The following is a 23,197-nucleotide window of genomic DNA, read 5'->3' as shown; positions in this document are numbered from 1 at the left end:
CATTTGAAACATAGAATTTTTCTCTGTGTTGTAAGACTTATGCAGACTACATACAAAGGACTGGATGGGTTTATTTCACATTTTGTGGATCTGTAGACACTCAGGTTACCCAAATATATGTTCAAAAACACTGTAAAAGTGAATTTATCATAATATGTCCCCTTTAAGAAAAATATATCAGAAAGACTTGTTTGTTTGTCAGTGGTCTGACAGATTAAAGTTAACGTATCTCATAACGGAGTGACGGTTAACAGAGTTAAACTTTTGAGTAACTGTTCCCAACTCGATGTATTAACAATTTTTATGGAAATAAAGTACGGTAGTTCCCTTAAGACTTGAAAAATGTGTTAAAATTATCACATTTATTACAAACACAACATTTGCAGACCCCCATGTAATCCAAACTGCTACTATATAACTAACAGCAAGCGTTGCTGCCTTGTTCTCATTGCAGGCTGTGTCTTTTCTTATTTGGCTGAGTTACAAATATTATGAGACATAAGAGCAGAAGTACACGGACAGTGTGTAGAGGGTTGAGCAACCTAACAGATGTGTGCCTTGTTTGGATCGTGGTCTGGAGGATTATTTTAGGAATGTTACTTCAGAAGGACATCACACTGAACTGCAGTATTTGTTTAAAGATCAAACATGAAGAAGAAACATTTATTTACATCATCGCTGTCAGAGAGAGTGAGCAAAAACAGGACAGTAAAAAGCTTTAATCAATTACAATTCAACAGTTTATTTCTCAGGTTATTTATTGTGCTAGTTATAAAAGACAAACATAAATCTCTTCACACTTCACATGGTAAATACTTCCTCTAACCTCATGCTTAGGGTGGGAGGCTAAAGTGCTGTTATAATGCTGTGCTGCCGGGTTTCATGTTCGCAATCATCCAAACATTGTGACAAATTGCTGTCACCTCTTCTCATTTGATCAAAAATTAAAGACACACTAGGTAATACTGGATGATAGAAAAGATCAAGATATATGAAGTAAAAAACAACATCACTGATAACTTTCTAGCTGCTGTAAGCTAGCTAACATAATCATTAAACCACAGTTTGACAGTGTGTCACATCAAATGAATGTCCAGAATGGTTATTATTACATTATTGTGAAATATCTTGAGATAACTCTTGTTTTGATTGGCGCCAAACAATTAAAAAATGTATTTATTGACTACTGTTAGCTAGCTAATATAAGACAGAAATGACCCCCACTTGTCTCAGAGTAGCTAATGATAATAACATTGTTATTGATTTAACTATAAAATGGCCAACGATCCCTCGTGATTTTCACAAAAATGATCTTTTAAAGTTGACCTGTTGTGCTGATTCCCTTTTTAAAATGCACATGGGTTAGGGCTAGGGTTACAATGCTGGATGCTCATACTAACATACATACTTATCCCATCTCCTGCGATCCCAGGAAGTTTTTTCATGCCACTGTAACTTTTGCTAAATGTTGCTAAGTGCTACACTCATGATGGATTAATGCTGGGTCTTTGTAATATAGCAATGAGTAAGGGCTTTTCAAATCATGAGGGATCGCAGCAAGGAGGTGTGGACAACAGGAACGTGAGGAACACAAAGACTTGAACACAAAGGATAAATCCTTCCTGCATATTATCCCATATGCTCTTTTGTAAAGGGTCTAGAGATTGGCGCAATACAAATAATGAGAAAGAAAGAAAATGGACACGTGTGGAGGGGGTCCTTAAAGAGACATTAGCTGTAATTAACCATTTCAGGCAGAGGCGGAACAAGGTTTTTTTTTAAAGTTGTGCAAAGCTACTCTACAGATTTCACAGACTGACAACATGAAAGATGAGCATGAGGAGAATTTGAGTTCTTTACGAATCGCCTGACAATGAAATGATCATGATTTAACAGATTCTGTACATGGATTTGTAAACCTTGAGCACAGTAGTAAGACATGATAACAGCATTTTGTGCCTCCCACTAGCATCGAGCCATGTGATTAAAGTGAACTTGCTGTGATTATTCATTGTCAATAATATAACTTTGCCTCTCTGTTAGCCTGGGCCAGCAGTCGGATGTTGAGCACGCAGCCAGCCGCAGCTTCCTGGAGCGTCTCATCGTCAGAGCCCATGATGTGGATGAGCGGCTATGGGAGTAAAAAAAAAACAAAAAAACAGAGGTACCAGATTCATAAAACATCAATGTTGACTGACAGTGTATTAACCCACTTGTACAAAAAAGTACCCAAACAGGCAGCTTAATGCACATACCATAGCCATGTTAGCAGTCGACACTTCACAATCCTAAAGGGCTGCATGCATGTAAAGTGGCTGTGCTGCGACAGTCTCAGGCAGCAAGGCCATGTGGTCCTTTCTGTGTGTGTGTGTGTGTGTGTGTGTGTGTGTGTGTGTGTGTGTGTATGTGTGTGTGTGTCCCACTTTATCCTTCCAAACCATGCCTCAGCAAAGGGGTTACAGCTGCGAGCACACATGCTCCTGTAAGTTGTGTTCAGATGAAAGTCTTGTAGGGCAGGCTCAACATTAAAAAACCTGAGCATGAACCACACAACTTGACAGCCTCTGCCGTTCCAAAGGTCAGATTATATCCGACTATTAGTGGCTTGTGTAATGGATCTCGTTAGATCTTATTGCAGAACAAGGTTTTGCGCTCTCCAGATATGCCCAGCTTTGGAAGTTTATATTTTGGTGACATAAAACTGAACATTAAAAAAAGTTTTTTGAAAGTTCAAAGAGCTGCGCATTGTGCAGGAATAAGCAGAAAGGAACACTGGATATATGGCATACCACTGAGTGGCATGTGCTTTGTAGGGGTGAGCCATTTTTCTATTTTATCTGCAGCAAAATCACTACATTATGTCTGTGGGCGTCTGCGTGGCTGCATCAAAGTAAATGTCAATGTAAGCACAAATACTCTGGTGTAATGGATGGATCTAAATGTGTTCAATGTGTGCTCCCTGGTGAAATCACAATGGTGTGCCACAGAGGTTTCCTAAGCCACACTCGCAATTATTTTGGATCATCTTGTTTACATCCATAATGAACCAACGGCAACATTACATCCCTCAACTAAGCACTTAAGGCCTCCCTGCTACTAAACACAATGAGGCTTTGATAAATACAGCGACTGCTGAGACGTCTGAGGCACTTTTTAAGTCCCACGTATCAAAGCCGTGTTCAGCATATGAAAGGGGATTTAAAAAAAATAATCTCTTTAAAGGAAGATAATGCTTTAACAGGCTCACAAGTCGAGTTTGTGAACCATCATGTTTCCCAGTTGATGCTCAGAAACACTTAAGACAATATCAAGACTGATGTCACAGTCAAAGAAAAAGACCGAAAAATATTCATACCTCTCCTTTAGATTCATTTAAAAGCAGATGAATGATTCTAAATGTCATTCATTTTGTATTTCTAAGCAGGGCTAAAGGTCGACCCTGACCCTTCCCCGTGTTGTATGCAAACTTGTGACTGTGCACGACTCGGCACATTTGTGTGGTTAGCAAACAGCCAAAGGAGCAGAGACAAGACATTCCCAGGATGTTCAGGGAAAGGACAAACAGTGTGAAGAAAACAGATGAGAGATGAGGTGAGCCAGCTTGTATATGTACAAGAACAAAAAAGGAAAAAGGCTCTGAAACGACGACCTAAGTTTTTCTAAGAATACACTTCCTTCTGATTATAATCGCTTCATTTTGTGTTAAGAAGACTTGCAGCAGTCCAAGATGTCAGCCCCTCTCAATGCACCAGTGTGGTGGAGTATATGTGAAACATTTGCCGTCAGGTTTTATAGGATTTTTAAATAGCACCCAAAACACCTCCAAAAGTAAACTTACATCCACAGGCTCCAGAAAACATGCAGCTCGCTAAACAAGTCTCTTTTGTGAAAAGAGGATGCCTGAAAAGTGCCAGAGGCAGAGTTTTTGCCAACCTCATAGCATGTTATTCAGACGTAGCCAAATAAGGTCTCCCGAAGTGCGCGGCTCAGCTAAGATAAGCGTGTCTCTCTTCGCTGCCTTTTTTTTTCAAGCTCGCTCGTTCCCTCCCAGCTGGGATCTCTCAGAATATAATACGGCACTTGTTAGATATTCCCTGACTGTGGTAACATGAACACTTGCCCCACATTTGAAAGCTGAATCGTGAGCCTTTGAGGTTTTTGCAACTTAACAGAGCTTCAGTAAGTTCTGACCTCCAAGAAGGGAGCTGGGGGAACACGCTTCCCTCCAGCCAGCGAGGGAGGGGGAGGAGCAGGCATGAGGTCTGGGCCAGGCTGCACAATATTGTTGCATGTGTGTACATACACATTGAATCGCACAAGGAGGTGTCATGGTGTTAAGTGTGCCCTATTGCACCTTGTCTGCCCTCAAGAGTTCAGGTTAAATTCCCATGTGCCAGGTCTGACAGCCATTATAGCTCCATCAACCCCCTTCTAACCCAGCTTTCCCGTGTTTTAGACTCCAACCTGGACGCAAACAGCACAAACACACAGCCGTGTTTAGCAGGGGTTGAGGGGAAGCTGGTGAAGGATGTCAGGGTAAACAACATTCCCTGCAGCCTCCAGTGAGCCGGAGACTGTTAAACTGCTGTTTCTGGTAGTCTGAAGGGGAAGAGGAGAAGGCGGGAGGGCGACTTTAAAATCAATGACTTGAGGAGGAAAGTTTCAGTCTGAACCACAGCTGCCTGGAAATAGCTGACCAAACTGTCATCCAGACAACAGAGACTTAGTCGACCAGGTTTTCATTAGATCAGACTCCATTCATCAGCTGTGCATCATCTGTTATGTGTGCCTGTGTTGGATCCATTCCTAGCCTTACCAACCCAGTCGTCCTCCCCTTCACATCATTATTTTGTGATTTGAGTAAAAAGAAAAGCCTCTTGTCTGAACCCTACTCTAACCCAAACATGGCTTGGCATTTCTGACCCAATGCACAAGGACGAGAATCTTAGTTCAAAGTCTCTAAAACATTACATTCCATGGCTGTTAAAAAACATGGTAGTCATAACAGAGCAGGCAGCACACAGCGGCTGTATCATCCGCTCACTACACCCACAACCTGAAGTCATGTTTCCCACAAACCAACAGGAAACTGAAGAAGTAAACCTGTGATGCTCTGTTGGGTTTTTATTCCTGCCCTCACATTTAGAGTGTTTTCTGCCCCCCACATCCTCACTGTGCACTTTCACTCCTCGCGTCTGACTGTGCAGGAGAGAGAGAGAAAAAATAAAACAAACACTCAGCAGGCTGGGGCAGCAGCGTGCTCATGGCAACTAAAGTGCAAACGTTTTTCTCATTTAGATTAGCAAACGCCTAAAATACATACCAGGACCTGGCAAAAGCAATGCTCTGGAAAGCTTTCAGTTGAAAATTACGAATCATTACCACCACATTTAGTAATTTTCATCCATTTACTTCACAAAGCTTTTCTTATGAAAGAGCCTCTTTAATGCAAATAGCTGGCTGAAGCTGTCTACAAGGATTTATGGTTTAAGTAAACAATCCCCAGAGCTTCTGGAAGCAATGTAAAGCACAGGAGGGAAGGCATGTTGATTCTGTACATGACACAAAACCAAGCACATCCGTATAAAACTGTGATATATCAAGAGTGGATGTGAAATCAAACGGTGCATGCTATTCATCTTTTTTTCTTTTTTCCTCGGTATGTACCTTGCACCTGAAGTCTTTACTCTTGTACAACGTCTGATCTTAGAAGCAGACTGATTCCAAGAAAAGTACGGCTCACCAACTTTAGGAGCGATGAAACAACAAATATTTAAGAACTTAAAAAATGACACAAGGTGAATTATTACTTTTAATAGTCATACTAACTATTGCGCAAATCTGAGGCTGAGTACACTAAGACAAGTCAGTAATCTCTTTTCCAGTGTGAAATGCTTCCTCATCCATGTTTAGTTTCCTCCATGAATCCTGAGGGACCGGGCCATACACCATAAAGTGCACTAGAGGGGAAAGTTACATTCTAAACCAACCTTGGAGCAAGAGAGACCCTCGCTTATTGGAAATGGTATACTACACGTGGGTGAACATGTTTGTAGAGCTTCTCCACGGCACAGAAAAAGCTCTTTGAAATACGTTTCCAATAATACAAGAGTCAGTCCAGAGTTTTACATGTGGCAGTAAATCAGACACATGGCTGTGTATCAATCCTCAATAATCTGTCTCCCAACGCATTCAGATCTACTGGAGTTATTATTTTAACACGTTCTCTCTACCAGCTGCTTGTATATCATGAAGCACGACATCACAGTGCAAACCGAAATCCAGGAGACTGACGAGGTCCCCTCACTGAAATGTTTCCTCCGGGGTCAGGCAGGTAAGTATCTGCCGCCCTCCCTGACCGACTGAGACTGAGGCTAGCCTGAACAATGAGGCTGCCTGTGTTGTGTTTCCATGTCTGAGATTAAGAACAAATGCAATACTGGTGCACTTACGTGGCCTTTGGTTATTAAGCTCTTTAAAAGTCCAAAAATACATGAAGGAATAGTGTTGCAACTCTTAACTGGTACATTAATAAGGGCAAACACAGAGACAGATTAAAAAGGGTGGTATGCCTTTCTTCTGGACTCACACCCATACAAACACACCAGATTTCGAATATAGACACACACACACGCACACACTGAGAAAAAAAGAGGGTTTGTCCAGTTTTTGTCGTGGCTCAAACTACAAAAAAGCACTCCACTTAACGACTTTTGCAAATTGGACATAACTCTGTTGGAACACCCAATGTTGAGTCCAGCTACCAATTATGGCCAGTGTTGAACCACATACACTGTAACAGCAGATCGAGTTAAAGTACACCATTTAATGAACATGGGAAAAGAAGTATCTGGCTGCAATGGCATAACCACTTTATAATTTATATCGCAGTTGTTATTTAGGGTAGGGAAAAAGGATTTAAATTCACTTTGGACTGCAAAAAGATTTCCATGTGAAAGTGCTTCTATGTGAAAGATGAATGAATTAGAGAAAAAGATAGCACTCTTTTCCCGAAATACTAAACTATGGGTACATGATCATCCATGACACGACATCAATTACAGCCTAATCTGAACATAAAATCTAGACATCACTGTCAGAGACAAACATAAACAGTCTCTGATGCAGAGCGTGGAAACAGCCCAAAAGGCTCAGACTTTAGACAAAACAATGCTTGTTTCTTTTTGGACGAGTGCTACACAACTGAAATGAAGGAAGTTGGCGGATGTAGCCTTGGAGAAAAAAAAACAAAACACTTGACCAAAAAAACCAAACATTGTTCTCTTTAAGCCTCGAACAGCTCTGACCCCACTCTCTGGCCTGAACCAGATCTGCATTCTACCCTGATGTCCAGGAACAGCCCTTAGCAACAGTTACCCCCAGCTACAGCCCTTTGACTTGTGCTGTAATGGCATCTAGGGTCTACCGGAGAAATGGCACTGCGCACACACTGAGCTGTTAGCTTTGCTGAATTCCCATGACGGCTAGAAAGTGGAGTCATGTTTCCGCTGCCGAATGAAACCCACTTTGTTTCTGCCCTCATCGGTCAAAGTCTCTGAAAATAGTCACAGCTTTTCAAGGTTTATTACCCTGTGTTTTTCACACACTGGGTAAAATAAGGGTGGGGGGGGGGCAAAGCACTTTTGCTCAAGGTTATTATGACACATTTAGCCATACAAGCACAAAATAAACAATAGAATTAATTCTTTGTAAAATGCAGAAGTAAGGAGTCAGAAATCCAGCCTCAGCAGAACTAACACTGACCTTGACCACTCCGCTCCGGTGCATGCTGATGCAATTGTTGGGGTCCTTTGACAGCTGGTACAGGGCCATCACTGTGCTCTGGTGGACCGCTGTGTCTTTTGAACTCAGGTATTGCACGAGGGGGGCCACAGCTCCGGCATCACCGAAAGATGTCCTGTTGCTGCCCCACATGCAACAGTGGCCGATGGCCTCAGCCAGGTGGCGACGCAGCTTGTCATCAGTCTGTGGAAAGGAGAGCAGGATGCTATTGATCTCAAGAGACCAGCCTTCACAATGTAGACAACAACACATCTTATACAGTCTGCAGGAGACTCCTGGCAAAACATTACTATATACTTCTCATTACCTGGTTTTATGCTGAGGTAAATGGGAAAAGACCAACACACTGTTGTAAAGATTTGTTTACTGACATTAAATGCAGTGCTGTTGATTAGCAAAACCTTGTTGTTTGTCTCCAGCAGTGAAGTGAACTTACTGTGTCAGTCAACTTGGCCAGCAATGGGACAACCCCATGATCAGTAAGGACTGCCAGATTCTCCTTGTCTCTGGCTATTTTGGCAATGGCAGCACAGATGCTCGCCAGCACTTCAGTGTTTGTTGACTTCAGCAAATTAACAATCAGTTCCAATCCACCAACGAGGGAGCGCACCATTTCTCCTGCATCCTATGGGCAAAGAGTCTGTTATTAGCTGGTGCTCTGTCAAAATGAATGAGCAGGATGATGAAGAGGGAGCCAGTCTAATGACTGACAAGGAGAGGCAGGCAGGGGCATTTGAGCAAGGCAGACAAAACAAGAAACACCAAAATTAGTACAAAGAAAGTACTTTGATCAGCCCAGGAAACAATCAAAGTCCCATCAAAGCAAACCAACCAGGAGAACTATCTTTATCTAAAGTTAAACATAAAACAACCTCTCCTTCGGTAAACCTGTTGTTGATCTGGGCAAACAAGTAGAAAAATTAATAAGACTGAAAAATGTGTAAAATAAATTGTTGTAGTTGTACCTTTTTGTACCTGGTTGTACTTAAAATAAATGTATCCATATTCAGGAATTAGTTTGCGTGAAGTTAAGAAATACAGGTTAAACAGAAAAAAAAAGATTCAACATCACATTTTTCAGTGCATCTTTTTGAAGCTCTTAAGCTTTCAACCTAAATGTCATCATGAATATGACACTTCAAAATAAGAGCTTAGTCATAGCTTTTGAAATGTTTGCCTCAGACTGACGCATAGTGTATTTAAAGCTTAATGGTTTGAGTTCATGGCAACATGTAACACCAAAGGGATCACAGTCACTTTTGGAGCAATTTCTACCAAACAGACATGCTGGTGACGAGAGCCGGGAGAACCACAGCAAAAGAGCTGGAAGCATCTCTGGCTTCAGTATGGTTTGGCACATTAGGCTGCTGTTTAAAGTCACAACACACCGTATCACCAGCCATGGAAGTGTACATCATGGTGGCAGAGGCTGTAATGTTCAGTGCTTTGAAAATAGAACACACATTTCTCCAAAAGGCATACAATTATGGATTACCGGACTACACATTAATCACAAAGCACGTTTAATTTGAGTATGTTTCAACATCAATCTACATGTCCACAGCTGATGAATGGTTCAATATGCAAAAGATGGTTAAACATACATTTTGGTTGTACTTCATTCTGTAAATTAAGGGATTTCATCAAATTCAGCACAGACAAAACAGCAATGGGTGATTTAGGGGTTTAGAGCGCAGCTACTTGAGGAGAGCTGGATGTACTGTTGTGTTCTCCTCCCTAACAGAGAGCTACAGCTGAGATCAAGCCAGGGTGCGGTGTATGGGCCCTGTGATGCCGTGCCAGAGGATGAGCCATGTGTGCAGTGCAGGGCAGGGAAGGGAAGGGGGGGGGGGAGAGAGATTGCCGGGGCCAGGAGCTGACCTCCGACACACAGGAAGCCCTTCCTCAGGAATACTGATGATGGCTGGCCGGGAGTCCCTGCGACAGAGGAAGCTCTCTCAAGCCACCAGCTGCGGTAGACTAGCCAGAATCTCTTTCATGGCCTGGACGGGCCCCCAGATCTGAAAACCGCAACATTATGAGGCTGCACACGGAAAGGCTCTTTCTCGCTATCCTCTCTCTCCCCTCATCTTACCCGGGATGAAATGAAATAGAAAACACATTATCTGCTGTTCTGTGCGTGATCTCAAGCCGATGGGAGCAGGCCAAGCTGAGAATGGCAGAAGCATGCCATGACCCTTTCTCTCCAGCAATCAGGCTACTATAGCATACATAGCTACTATGTAAAGGAAGAATAAATCAAGCATCTAAGTGAGCCTTTGCATCCAGGCAAATTCATGTTACACCCCATTACCTTCAACTGGGAGGATTCTGCTTCTTTGATTGGAGAAGAAAGGTAGTTGAACATTTCACTATTAAGTCGCAGCACTTTTATAGTACTACAGGCGGTGACTCCAAACTGTGGAGCAGAGGGCTCAGAGATACTGTGTATGCTGAGGGGCAGCAGTACTGTCTGAAACATCCCTCAGATGCATTTATACCACGGCTCTCTCATAAATCCACTATGGAGCTGCTAACTCAAACCACGTGGGGTTTTTATCTAAATAGCGACTGCACCAAAAGCGGCTGTATCAGATTCCTGAACTCGATGGGCAAAGAGCACTATTTAGTTCTTGTCTCAGAAAAAAAAAAAATCACCCAAAGAGCATGTTCATGAATTTCCCTCAAAAGTGGCAAACTGACGTCCAGACATACATTGTCAAACTTTGTTAGCGCTCCATAGTAGGTCCGCAGTCTCCCTCCATATGGTTGCCATGCATCATTTTGGCTGCACTTCTTGGCCAGAGAAATTCCAGCCTGAACAAAAAAAGGGTTTCACCCCCAAGACACCTGCCTGGGCCCAATATATCTGTTTCAACTTAATCGCATCGTCCCATTGACGAGCTGGTTACCTTGATCACAGTGATAATATAACACTACCACAGTTATAACTGGAAAGTATATAAGGGCAGAGGGGATTAAAGACTTAGTAATGTCTAACTGAAATCAAAGCTTCTTTGAAAAATAGGGTTTAGGCCATGAAAGGAACTCATAATGTTTTAGTGCTAAAGAGCGTTTGTATGTTGTATCACTGTAAGAAAGTGTGATAAAGAATACACACAACACTCGTAATGCACATCGACCCGTGCCTCACTTCCTGGGTTTAGATTAAGTTGTGGGTTCTTCTGCAAACCATTTGTGCAGTTTTCATAAGACAAGTCCTTTTCACAGAAACTGTCTGATACCCTTTGGAAGACAGTGTGCCTCTGTAACTAGTAGCATGTTGAGGGAGGATTTTCAGCTGGGAAATTTAGAAGCCATGCCACAGGATATTACTCAGTCTCTCTCCCAATTCACCAATCCAAGTGTGCCAAGGAGACTTCTCTGCTTCATATTAGCCTGAGGTCCATGTAAGCCTCCTCTGAAACAGCTCTGCCCCTGCTAACCTCCCAGCAGCAGCAGCAGCAGGTTGGAGGGAGAACTTCCAGACATGAATGCTGATATAAGCTGGCTTCTATTTAGTGAGTAGGATAACCCTTTATTCTGAAAGACAAAACCTCTGCAGACTTCATTGATTAAGATAATTTCTATGTGTGCCTTTGGTGTGCGTCACTCACATAGCCACAGGTCAGAGGCAGAAGACAAATCACTTCTCTGTACTGTACCTTTGCATTCTCAATGCATGGACAAAGGGCCCACGCTGCACTGGACTGAACATCTGCTCTGGGGTTTTTCAGTAAGGACCACACCAGGCGGACTCCATCGAGCTGGTCAATGATTCTGAGAAGAGACAGAGACATCAGAGAAGTGTGAGAATGAAAGAACAAGAAAAAGTAAGCAAGACAAAAAAAAATTGTTGTGATTTTTACGACAACTTTCATTGTGCATACTTTTTTCCTTGAAAGATTTGAGAGTATCACTCTTTTCATTATGTTTGCCTCTGCTGGCTAGCAGCAGGTTCACTATTACAGCAGCCAAGAAGGATCAAAGGATCTATCGATTTCAGCATTGGATTTTCATTACAACCTGCCTTCAGTCTTGCTCAGTTACTCTGCAGGCCTGAAACCCACCCACTGTCTGTTCACTTAAATCACCCACCATGGAGCAATGCTACAGCCAGAGGTTAACTTACATACATCTGTGTATAGTGCTTCATGCACAGATTTATAAATAGAAGCTGAGACAAACTTACACTTTATGTTGGTAGCTTGTTTTTCAACCAAAGCCAAGAAGAGGACCCTCTTTCCAAATCAAACACAGCCAGAGACAGGTCGCTCTATATTTCACAGGGTCTGAGCGAAGTTTACTTAGGCATGAGCTGTATTTCATGCCGTATACATGACTGTATTCAAAACTGCAGTCAGGGTCTGGGAACCCGAAGCATTACGCCACAGAGCACCCGTTGTCTGGTATAAATAACATGTAACGTGTTCCCCATGTGTGCTTCCACCAACAAGGCCGACATTGAATGCTGTCATAATTACTTAAACACTCCCTAATCACAGTATCTCCGTGACTGGCAATGAGCGAACACTCATCAGGGACGTCCCCTGCGCCATCTGTCTTCCGTTTGCACATAAATCAGTCTAGAGGGATCATAACATCAGATTCCAGTCTACTGGGCCTCTTAAATCCGGACCAAAAAACAAAAGCGAAGCATCATATCATCCGCCAAAAACAGCTCGCTCTTCCCATGAAGCAGGTATGATAAAGATTAGCAATGAAGTTGTGGCTGACAGTGATGGATTAGAGGAGGAGACCACAAACCCTGGAGGCATTAAACAACGTGTGTTCACTCTTGTAGCTACACAAGATTCATGGGAGGAAGTGCTCTGTCATTAACCACACACTGCCTACTGGTTGAGAATAAAAACAAACATGCGAGTATTTGATGGAAAACTTGAAAGTGATCTGTGCTTGTTTTGGACTCTCAGTAGTTATGGAAGACCTGAATATGAATGATGACGATATAATGATTACTCTGATCAACAGAAGTTTCTGTCGGTTGGATAAGTCATGTTCACTGACAGGAATTTTGTAGCTGACTGTGTGGTATCATGCATATATCATAATCATATTTGTTCGCAAGCCAAACACTGCCTAAACACGGGTTTGAAAAACAGCTTTAGCACTGTTGAGTTAGAGCAGGAAACAACCGAATGTGAGTGATGTTAATTGGTCAGAAAACTACTGTACACATAAATGTCTCAAAATACGCTATTGCCACAAAAACATACAACATGCTGTTGGAATAAGACCTCACTGTTTACAGCAATGTGTGAAGGCTGAGAAATGACAAGTTCAGGCCTGAATATACATACCGTGAGAAAACATGGAGAACATGATGAACCAATGTGAAACATTTCTCCATTTGTGCAAAGTTTACAACACTTAGTGGCTTTATTTTGACATGCTTCACTTTTTATTGTACGCCTTGTTTTCTTTTTCCCAAAAAAAAGTAACAGGCTCATTGGATAGCATTAACAGCTAACAAACAGTGTGGATTGTTAAGTTGTATAAGTGTCCAGCTCTAATTAGGAAGGATCTTGTAGTCCATAACAATCTCATAAAAGCAATGAGGCACAGATGGAGGCTCGGCAATATTCAGCAGTATTGAGTGTGAGTTTAAATGAACACAGAACAAAGAGCTCTGGACTGTGGTTCACTGTGTTTTTCTCAGTTGTGTAGTCTTGGACAGGGTAGGGCTTTAGGTATGTTCGCCTGACCAGCTCGAGTCCTGACGGTGACCACAGAGCTATAGTAAAGCACTGGGAATCAAACCACAACCATATTTAACACAGCAGGTACAATAAACAAGGCTTGTAAAACCTGTCATTAAACAGGGGATGAAAGAGGAAAGTACCTGCATAATAACAAATTAAAAGAACATCAATTTCTTTAAGTATCAGCCCATGACAGGTTAATGATACTGTGTTTGGATCTTGGAATTGGTGTTGTTCCCTTGTCATAACATATGACATCAAAACATGGCTAAGAATATGTGTTTGCAGCTAATTTGGTAATGACAGTGGGTAAGTTACTAATCACATTGTAAGAGACACCTCACATTGGGGCTGTTTTGTAAGCTAGCTGGTTTAAAGCCCAGGAAGAGACTTACGCCATGTTGTCCATATCTGTGGCACAAGCACCCACTGCCCTGGTTACGTTCACAAGCAGTGCCTGGTGAAATGGGACACATAAAGTCAACATGCATGGATCTACATAGAAACATGTTTTAAACAATAGATAAAATAAGAGAAAGTAACACATGCCTGGTTGGTTCCAGTGAGCAGGTTCACTAAGGACTTAATGCCTCCACACTTGCGGATGATGGCCTTGTTGGCAGGAATCTGGGAAAACTCTCCCACTGCTCCCACCACATTCACCAGGACTTCTTCAGGTTGATCGGTCAGCAGGTGAACAAGGGTCTCCAGGGCTTTGTACTCCTGAAACCTTTTAAGGATGGATATGCGTTAATATGAAGTATCATATTAACGTATAACTCCACAAAATATTTATTAGAGTGAACAAGAAACAATACAAACAGCTATGCCAGCAGCTCCAATAGCAAATAGATACACATGAAAATGCTAACATGCTGATGTACAACTTGTGCAATTGTTACCAACTGAACTTAAAACCCACTGAACAATCAGTTTCATTCCACAGACTGGTGTTGGAGCTTGCTGTCATGCTTGCAACCTAATTTGACTACGCAGGCACAATGTTGCTTGAGTTAATTACTAACAATTTTTAGGTCGACTTGTTTGCATGCAAATATTTTTCTGATCAGCACTGAATATAAAGTTGGTAAAGTTTTGTCAGAATTTCATTAGTTCTGCAGCTATTTGGTCACAAAACAAAGTATTTGGCAGGATGATGGCACAAGAAAAAAAATACTCAGTAGGTGATTGTAAACCCCCCCTGTGGAAAGTTAGGTTGAAAACACCCAATGTCGACCTTCTAATAGTAACGAAGAGGGAACTGATTGCGCTTCAGCCCCTCTACAGGTCAGGCAGAATACAAAGAAATCATACTGAAGCACATGGATCACTTAAGGCAATTTATTAAAGTGCAATGGACTAACATTTCGACGCACACTACAACATAAAATAGTTCTAAGAAGGGTCACAATACTATTTTAGAGGAAAGTCACCTGGGAACCCTGGATGTTCACACTTCATTTATTGTCAGATTAACTGTAAAAGTCTGTGTTGTTTATTCTCGGGGGACGATACATGTTTGTACAATCTTTCATGGCTATCCAATACTTGATGTGATATTCATGTCTGGACTATGTCGCAGACCAACAGACAGACAAAACTGCCATCAATGGATTCACACCACTGGGTGAAAACGCCTTGAGTTGAGTGGGTGACAAGTTGCAGCTGCAGCATCCCGAGCCACATGGTCACAGAACTCTTACTGTAAGCCAGCAGAACAGGCAGGTTTCCCACGGCTGCTCACAGTTGTCCCTTGTCAGACTTTGCATAACCAAAGCTTTGCTGTGGCTTGGAAAAAACTTCCTCCCTCTTTTGCTGTGATCTTGACTTGTTTGCCAATGCTACAGAGTGGTAAACTATAGTAAACATTTAAAAGGGATATAATGTGGTTGCAGCAAACCTCAACAGACCTCTGATGTACTGTTAAGTTCTACGACTGTTTTTATTCGCAGTTACGGTTACTGGCATCAGGGTCCGTAAGCTATTGTAGATGGCTGGGGTCATTTGGTTTTGGTCCGCTTCACCAGGAACACGGCCTATTCTTGCAAGTGAAAACATTGCTAATGAACAGAGGAGCTGCCAAAGATAACTTCAGTGAAATGCACTGTAAAGAAAAACAATGGCTTTCCTATTCCATCGCTGAAGTGTCTTCTGTAGTTGCCTACAGTAGAATTATGTTGTAATCACAGACATAACTTTTGATAAACGAACAGTGAGGAATGCCTATTTTTGTTTAGCCAATCCCAGCTGAAGTAATTACGTGATGGCAAGAGCAACACTGCATGAAAAGGCTGGCCGGAGCAGCTTCTATTGCAAACACTGGAAGCTTATAAAAGCCTGTCAGAAGACACAGGAACCACAGTGGGGCTTCTGTGCGGGGGATTTAAATGATTGATTGCCTGCCTTTTCCTCTTCTCATTCTTCTACACTAGTTGCAAATTTAACTAAGTGCAGAAAGCTTAAATGCTGCCTTTTATAATAACAAGTGTCCTTAGGAGGACGCAAGTAGAAATAAGACATTTCAGGCACGCAGAAATGTGTAGCAATGACCATGAACACAGATGCAGTTGCGTATTTAACCTAAAATTGAACAGATTGCTCACAGCAGAGTGGTGAATAACTTGGATGAGCACATGCCTTTTCATAGTTAAGTATCATTTGGAGGGGCAATTATGGTGTGCTCATCCTCGGGCTGGAGCAGAGGTAAGATGGAGGGGTAGCCAGTAAATTGGAAGCGAACCCCACAATCTTGACCCCAAACATTACTGCGCTGGCACATACAGTCAGACTTGGCAGCCATTACTTTCCACTGCAAAGTTGTTCCCTCACTCTTATGTTTAGCACTTTTTTACAGCATTCCTGCGTGTCCTGAACACCTTGGTGTACGGGCTCAAGAGGCCACATGTTGATGCATCTATAAATCTGCAAAGAAAAAAGGCCCAGATAAAGCGCTCTCTGTAATATTGTAAGTCTGACAAAAACAAAAGCTTATGTGATCCTTAAACAAACACACTTAAGGTTTAAATGTAATTAAATTTCTGGGCATCAATCATCTCTCAATTTGATGCATCATTAATCAAGAAAATAGCTAACACATGCTGCTACTTGTCCTGAGTGGAGGTCCCCCCGATCTCTATAATGTCCAGACCACCAAAATCATCAGTCACATTTAAAAAAAAAAAAAAAAAAAAGAAAGTCATGGTGTTTGCAGTGGGCAGAAAGGTCTGTTTCATTTGACCGGATTCTTGGTGATATAATAGAGGAGGGGCTTTTTTTTCTCCATTATTGCTGTAACATAAATATATTTTAAACAGATTTTCATCACACAGCCTGTGACTGGTTTTGAAGCAGGCCTGTGCCTCTAAAATGCTGTTGCCATTAGCAGCTTTTACTTTTTGACAGTAATGACTCAGCCACTTCTTCCCGAGCTTTTACTTGATCTAGACATTTTAAGTGATTTCAATAAGCCGGAGAGAAAATAACCAAACAGAACCACTTACACATTTAAGTAACTTTAAATACTTTTGACATGCATCATGTCATTGGCCCAATTTGAGTTTCATTCACACCTAATTGTACACATTGCCCCCCCCCCAAAAAAAAGCCAGAAATTAAAAATGCAAAGCGAACCTGTCATACTAAGGTCCTTTGGTAAGATACCTTAATGACAGGTAAAATGAAAAGAGGGCAAGCAAAGTGTTTTTTAGTGTTTAAAACATGAACTGTCAGTAAACGTGGTTTACATGTGATTTATGGCATCATTATAATTATTTATATTAATATTATTTTTACTAGCAATGATAAGTATTTAACGTAGCAACAGTGTGACAAGTCATTAGGAATGGCAGAGAGTCACTGCTGGCTGAAAGTGTTTCAACATTACTCATGCCCGGTGCGGCTCATTTATTTTATCATCGATTGCCAAAACGCAGTCAGAAAGGTTCAGCCATTTATTTTATTTATTTAAAAGCCGCAGATTCAGATGTTTGATTCATCACTTTGATGTAACACTCTGTAGGTACAGCCATGTCACCACTGTTAACTGTTTGTTTATGATCATCCTTTTTTCACTACATTTCAGTAAATTAAACCCCCAAATGATTTCCTTTAAGGCTATTGGTTAAAGCAGCAGTGATCTGTCCTTCTAGCTTTAAAATAAATGTCATCGTCGAGCTTCTGCTCCTGTGAAGGAATCCTTACTTAACTCACTGTGGCAGCAGACACTGCAGTCCCAGTCAGGAGGACTTAACTTAGACTTTAAATGCAGGATATCATTCTGTCAGTTATGATGTATGAAGTGAAGAAAGATCCTTGTGAGTGCTACTGCTCGTTTTTCTTGTTATTTTTAGAATCCCACTGCGATCTGAGCCGTACAACGTTTCTCAGTCAGCAGAATATAATGTTTACATAATCCCACCTGAACAAAACAAAAGACTCATGTCATAAAAATGATTAAGAAACCCTTATCAGTGCATGTGGCTACATTGGTGGAATAAGGTTCTTAATTGATAAACATGTTGCCATGGTGATAAATGACTGCATGAGGGTTATAGCTATACATTATGCCCCTGGCCTCAAACTGAATAAGAACATAAATACCACTTAATCATTCCTCAAGTGGAAATGTATGTGGCTGCCAAGGCACAGTCTCTGGGCATTATTTATATAAGAGGGAAAATCACTGATTTTAAAATCATCTGACAATAAAGAACAAGTCAAAAACCATTCACACTACTGAAGGAACCAGGCGAAATGACACTCAAATAAACTCCTTCGCCTTACATGACAAATGATTAAAGGCTCTGCCAGCCTGCGTCCTCTGACATTAGAAAACCACCATCTCTTTGCAGATTCGTGCAGTATGCCTATACGTCTGATTTTACACACGCGGGCCTCGACTAAACACATCAACTGAAGTCTATAAAGTCAGCACATTGACTTGAGCTTTTGTGAACGGTGGAAAAGATTTAATTCAAGCAGCAAACACTCTCATAAAAGTTCAGAGCGAATAGAATCCGTGCAAAAACTTTACATTTTACGCAAATAATCACTTCAACCAGACAAAATGGTAAAAGAAGGGGGAATATGACAATAGCATGTGAGTGGAAAAAGTGACACAGCTTTTGATGAATGAAAACAGTCCCCTATTAAAGTAACATATGTGATGATGGCATGACAACCACAATGCACACACGTTAGTTAAACCCCTTCTTGCTGTACGGGGTTCTGATACTGTAAGACTGCTGCAAAACCAAGTCATCTTTTCAAACATATTTCAAAAAGAAATGAGCTCATGAGGGTGAAATTCCTCTCTGACCCCCTTATTCACTGATGCTCATTAGCCTGCTATTTTGAGTGATTTATCAAAGTCATTCTCGTCTGTTACCACTAATTGCAAACACACAGTCATACAACCCAAAATATTCTGCTACAATGCGTTTTTGTATCTCTGGCATGTTCAGTTTGTGTGTGTGTTAATGAGAGGTAGCACAGTGAGGCCCGGCATACTTAGCCACATTCTCCACACTGATGGAACACTTCCAGATGGCCCCCGTCGCAGCAGCCAGGAGCTGCTTGTTGTCTGCCTTGCTCAGCAGAGAAACCAGCGGTTGCAGACCTTTATACCTACGCACGAGGTCACGAGTTTGTTTGTCCTCTGCACACTGCAAAACAAAAGGAAGGGGGCGAGAACGCTGTTCATTTCTACAGGCTGGATTGAATGAGGAGAGAAGGAACAAAGAAAAACGTTCATGCTTTAGGTCCTTGTTTTAACTATTCTGTAAAACAAATAAAACAGACGCTAATTAAGAGCACCACTGGGAAAATGTGTACCTTGAAGATTGCACTGGCACAATGCATTTGAAGCTCATCGTTGTCACTGCTCAGGTTCTTGACCAAATCCTTGATCATGCCAAGAGACTGAATGGAAGTCCTGTAGCTTTCCTGCAATCACAAAACAATGTACAGACACTGAGAACATCAAATAAAATACAATCTCAACTCACCTCATCAAATTTGGTTTCATACTGTTTTCATTTTTTACCCTAACATGTTATAATGCTGTTTTATCCTTAGACATTTTTGTGTATTTCCTTGAGTATGAATCATTGTTCCTATTCTTCAATTATTTTTCAGACTTTGATCTTTTATGAATTGTTTGTTTCTTATTGTGCTGGCTAGGCCTTCCTTCAACACTTTGTGACTGCTTGTACATTGTATTGTACATTTTTTCCGCCCTAAGGACAAAAAATATTTACAAAAAGCACGCTCTGGTTGACACAGGAATAAGAAATACACAGTTTAGGTTGCACACACAGAACAGGTAAGTAGATTTCAATTCACTGTTGACAATAATTATAATCAGCCTAATCCTTTCAGAGGAATCTCATGTTGTCCTTTAGAGTCATCTGTGTTTAATTACATGTAAAATTATTTGACCACTGGTAAAACAATAAATACAAAATAAAGTGTGTGCCCCCCCTCACCTCTGAGGCACACTCCTGCAGGGTGCCCACCACAGGAATAAGCATGTTCTCATGTGGAGACTTGAGCAGGCGTCCCAGCAGAGGGATCCCATCGGCCTTACTGATGGCTACCTTGTTCTTTGTGCTTTTGCTGCAGCTCCACAGAGCCAGAGCCCCACAGCGAGCTACCTCTACATCTTTCTGCTGGTGTGCAGTCAGGTTGGCTAAATCTGGGACACAGTCCAACAGCTTTACCTGCACACAGAAACAAGAGGGCCAGATTTAGAAGTGGATAAACACAAACATGAAAATGAGAGCAAACAAGCAGGCAGACCACACGTGCTTAGGCATAAAACTTACACACATTTATTCAAACTCTCTGAACTTGACATACATTCAAGGAGTCTGAAAGGTTTGCTTGCAGGATCGGAGTGATAATGGATGGTTCCAGATGGGAAAAGCAGGTTATTTGCTGTGATTAAGGGCGTAATTAAAATTCTATTACCAGTGGGTCTGCAAGGATGAAAAAGCCAGAGATGCTAGGAGTGGAAAACTGTCAGGATAGATGTTGATGTTAGGTTTGAAAAGCCCAGTGTGACGGTTTATGGACATCATTCAGTGTTCTAATCCATAGTTCCTGGCCAATGAGACAGAGCAGGCAAAGCTATTACACACAGCATAGTTCAAAGGTGGTCTCGTAGCATAGCGTGAAATTAATCTGCCTCCGTGAGTGACTTGCACATGAGAACATCCGATTTGGAGCTGAGGAAAATATACAAGGCATGCAAGCTTTAATCACAGGGCGTTCTGTCAACAAACATGCATGCAGGTCAGAGGATGTAGAGGACATTCTATCTGTTTTACCCAAACGCCCACTCTCCTGTGGCTGAAAAAGGACAAACGGGCCACTTTGAACAGTGAAAGGGGCACAAAAAGGTAATTGATTTGCCGTGCATCAAAACCTAGTTCTGCAAAATTTTGACTCTGTGTTTTAGATTTTCAACAAAACAGTAATGATAATATGGGGATCCCATTTGAAAAGGCACCATCCTGTTTTTCCACAGCTTCTGAGGCACTGTGGTTTAATGCAAAATGTTAGTACTAAATTTCAGAGTTGCTGACATAGACATAAAAAGACATGTTATTTAATGGAAAGTATGCCACCGTAGGACATAACATTCTTTCATTCATCCCTTTAAGACAGATCAGGGACTTTTTTGCATATTATCTCTGTATCTACACAACTTTGGAATCATAGAAACTTTAGCTTTTTTTTTACTCTACCCACCAGTTTTTGGATGCCGCCATATTGCCTGACAGTTCTCCTTGCTCTGCGAAATCTTGAAACATAAGCGATGGTCTCGGCTGCTAACGCCTTGAGGTCCTTGACAGGAGAGTCCAGGATCTTCACAATGCTCTGCAGGCCTCTCATGTCAACGATGGCCCGACGAATTTGCACGTTGTGACTTATTTTTCTCAGGATTTTCAATGATCCAATCTTAAAGCAAACATTAAAAAAATTATATTACAATATGTGAACAGTAATTCAGTGTAGTATAGGTTTGTTTTATGTAACAACAAAAAAAACTGTTGTGTTTATGCAAACATCAGGCTTCAATCTGTACAGAGTGTTCATACAGCGATATCTAATAACCAACAACCCACATTTCTACTAAAAATAGAAGGGACAAAAAACCATAATAAAATGGGGGTTAAAATGCACCCACATGTGATTAGGCACACTGAAGAATAATTGCTACCCTGTGTCTTGAAACGCACGCTCTCTAACCAACATTCATGTTTTTGTTACTAGAACACAGGCGGGCACACACAGCAGGCTCAGCGTATGCCTGCAGGCCATCCAGGTTCAGCTCTGGCTCAGCTACTCACTTTGCATCTGACTTCATTTGTATCCAGCAAGTTAAGGAGGACTTCAAGGCCACCTACATCCCGGATGGCCAGTTGGCACGTCTCCTGCATCAAATTTAAGTCCATCATGTGGACCAGAGTGAGCACAGTGGCGGTCTGGTCGCCTCCCTGAATGAATGAAATAGAGAGACCAAAGGCAGCAGGGAGGAGAGAATTAGACATTAAGCAGACTTTTAAAGAGAAAAGGGAGGAGGATGCAAAACCTCCCCTCAATTACACCAACCTTTCTCTCCATGTGTTGTTCCCCCACATGATACCACTCCTGCTGCCGTTGTTTTGTTTGTACCAGAGTCTGGCAAGTGTTAAGCGTAGAAAGGAAATGATCAAACAGAGCACCGAGCTCTGACAACGCTGCCAACCCAAAAGCCATTAGACAATGACCCTTAAACGAAATAGCACACTATTTGCACTGAAACCCTGAAACTAATGATGAGTTGGCCTTTTTAAAAGCAGAATCTGTTTTGACAGTTGCTACATGCTCACATATTCTAATAGCCCTGCACCCTAGTGATTACCAAGTGAGTAACTACAACACTCCAAGGACAACATGTGCAGTGCTTCAAATTGAAACAGCTTTGCATACATTTGGCAGAAAACTGATTAGGTTTTATGGCCACTTAGTGACAACGTGTTCACTAAGAAAACAAACAATACAGAGATTTAAAATTGGGCATGTGTGTGGTCAAATCCTGACTTGTGCAGCCGTGGCAGAACTTGACTTCTGCTAAAGTTAGCTTCCCAATACTTTTTATATTTTGTCAAGTTCTCCTAACACTGCATAAATCCAAATAAATGTCCAGGCAGTGGATAGGTGTTGACAGCGTTATGGCACCTAAAATACCAGTCTTAAGGTCCCAAGCAGGCAGTGATGGTGTTTTTCCTGCTACCATATTTAGCGTGTATCATCAGCAATTGCACAACTCTGTTGGCAGGCAATGGATCCGATCACCAAAAAAGAGGGGAAAAAATCATAGCAATCAGATAAAACAGAAGCCAATGGCACAACATGTAACAGTTAGCTTCTGTAATACAAGACCTGTTACATGGCTTTGATATGTGATACTGAAATGTCCATTGAAAAATCTCCTGGCAAGTGAACAATCAAATGTTTTTCACTTTTCACAGTGGCTTCATGTGCTACAGATAGAGTTCCCGACTTGAGATTCAAGGCTGCATCTAACTCTCAGAGCTTCATATCCTTTATTAGTTGCACACTTTGCAAATAATTTGAGACTTCAGGAACATCCTAAGTAGATTTTTTTTTTAACCAGTCATAAA

General features: G+C 41.6%; 1 protein-coding gene across 1 annotated transcript in view; it reads right to left on the bottom strand.

The window, feature by feature from the left end:
* Positions 1-398: 398 nt before the first annotated feature.
* odad2 (outer dynein arm docking complex subunit 2) overlaps positions 399-23,197 on the bottom strand; it is a 37,512-nt gene continuing 14,713 nt past the window's right edge. Inside the window, exons 11-21 of the mRNA XM_020631006.3 lie at positions 21,881-22,027; positions 21,279-21,488; positions 20,012-20,245; positions 19,359-19,469; positions 19,035-19,189; positions 14,076-14,256; positions 13,922-13,983; positions 11,469-11,583; positions 8,240-8,428; positions 7,765-7,986; positions 399-2,131 (exon numbers count right to left, since the gene is read on the bottom strand). Coding sequence (XP_020486662.2) covers positions 2,015-2,131; positions 7,765-7,986; positions 8,240-8,428; positions 11,469-11,583; positions 13,922-13,983; positions 14,076-14,256; positions 19,035-19,189; positions 19,359-19,469; positions 20,012-20,245; positions 21,279-21,488; positions 21,881-22,027 — 1,743 coding nt within the window. The 3' untranslated portion in view covers positions 399-2,014. The remainder of the gene's footprint in view (positions 2,132-7,764; positions 7,987-8,239; positions 8,429-11,468; positions 11,584-13,921; positions 13,984-14,075; positions 14,257-19,034; positions 19,190-19,358; positions 19,470-20,011; positions 20,246-21,278; positions 21,489-21,880; positions 22,028-23,197) is intronic.

The sequence above is a fragment of the Labrus bergylta genome, chromosome 20 (assembly GCF_963930695.1).
Source record: "Labrus bergylta chromosome 20, fLabBer1.1, whole genome shotgun sequence".
Classification (NCBI taxonomy): domain Eukaryota; kingdom Metazoa; phylum Chordata; class Actinopteri; order Labriformes; family Labridae; genus Labrus; species Labrus bergylta.
The sequence above is the reverse complement of the archived record's forward strand: the minus strand, read 5'-3'. Positions and strand labels throughout refer to the sequence as shown.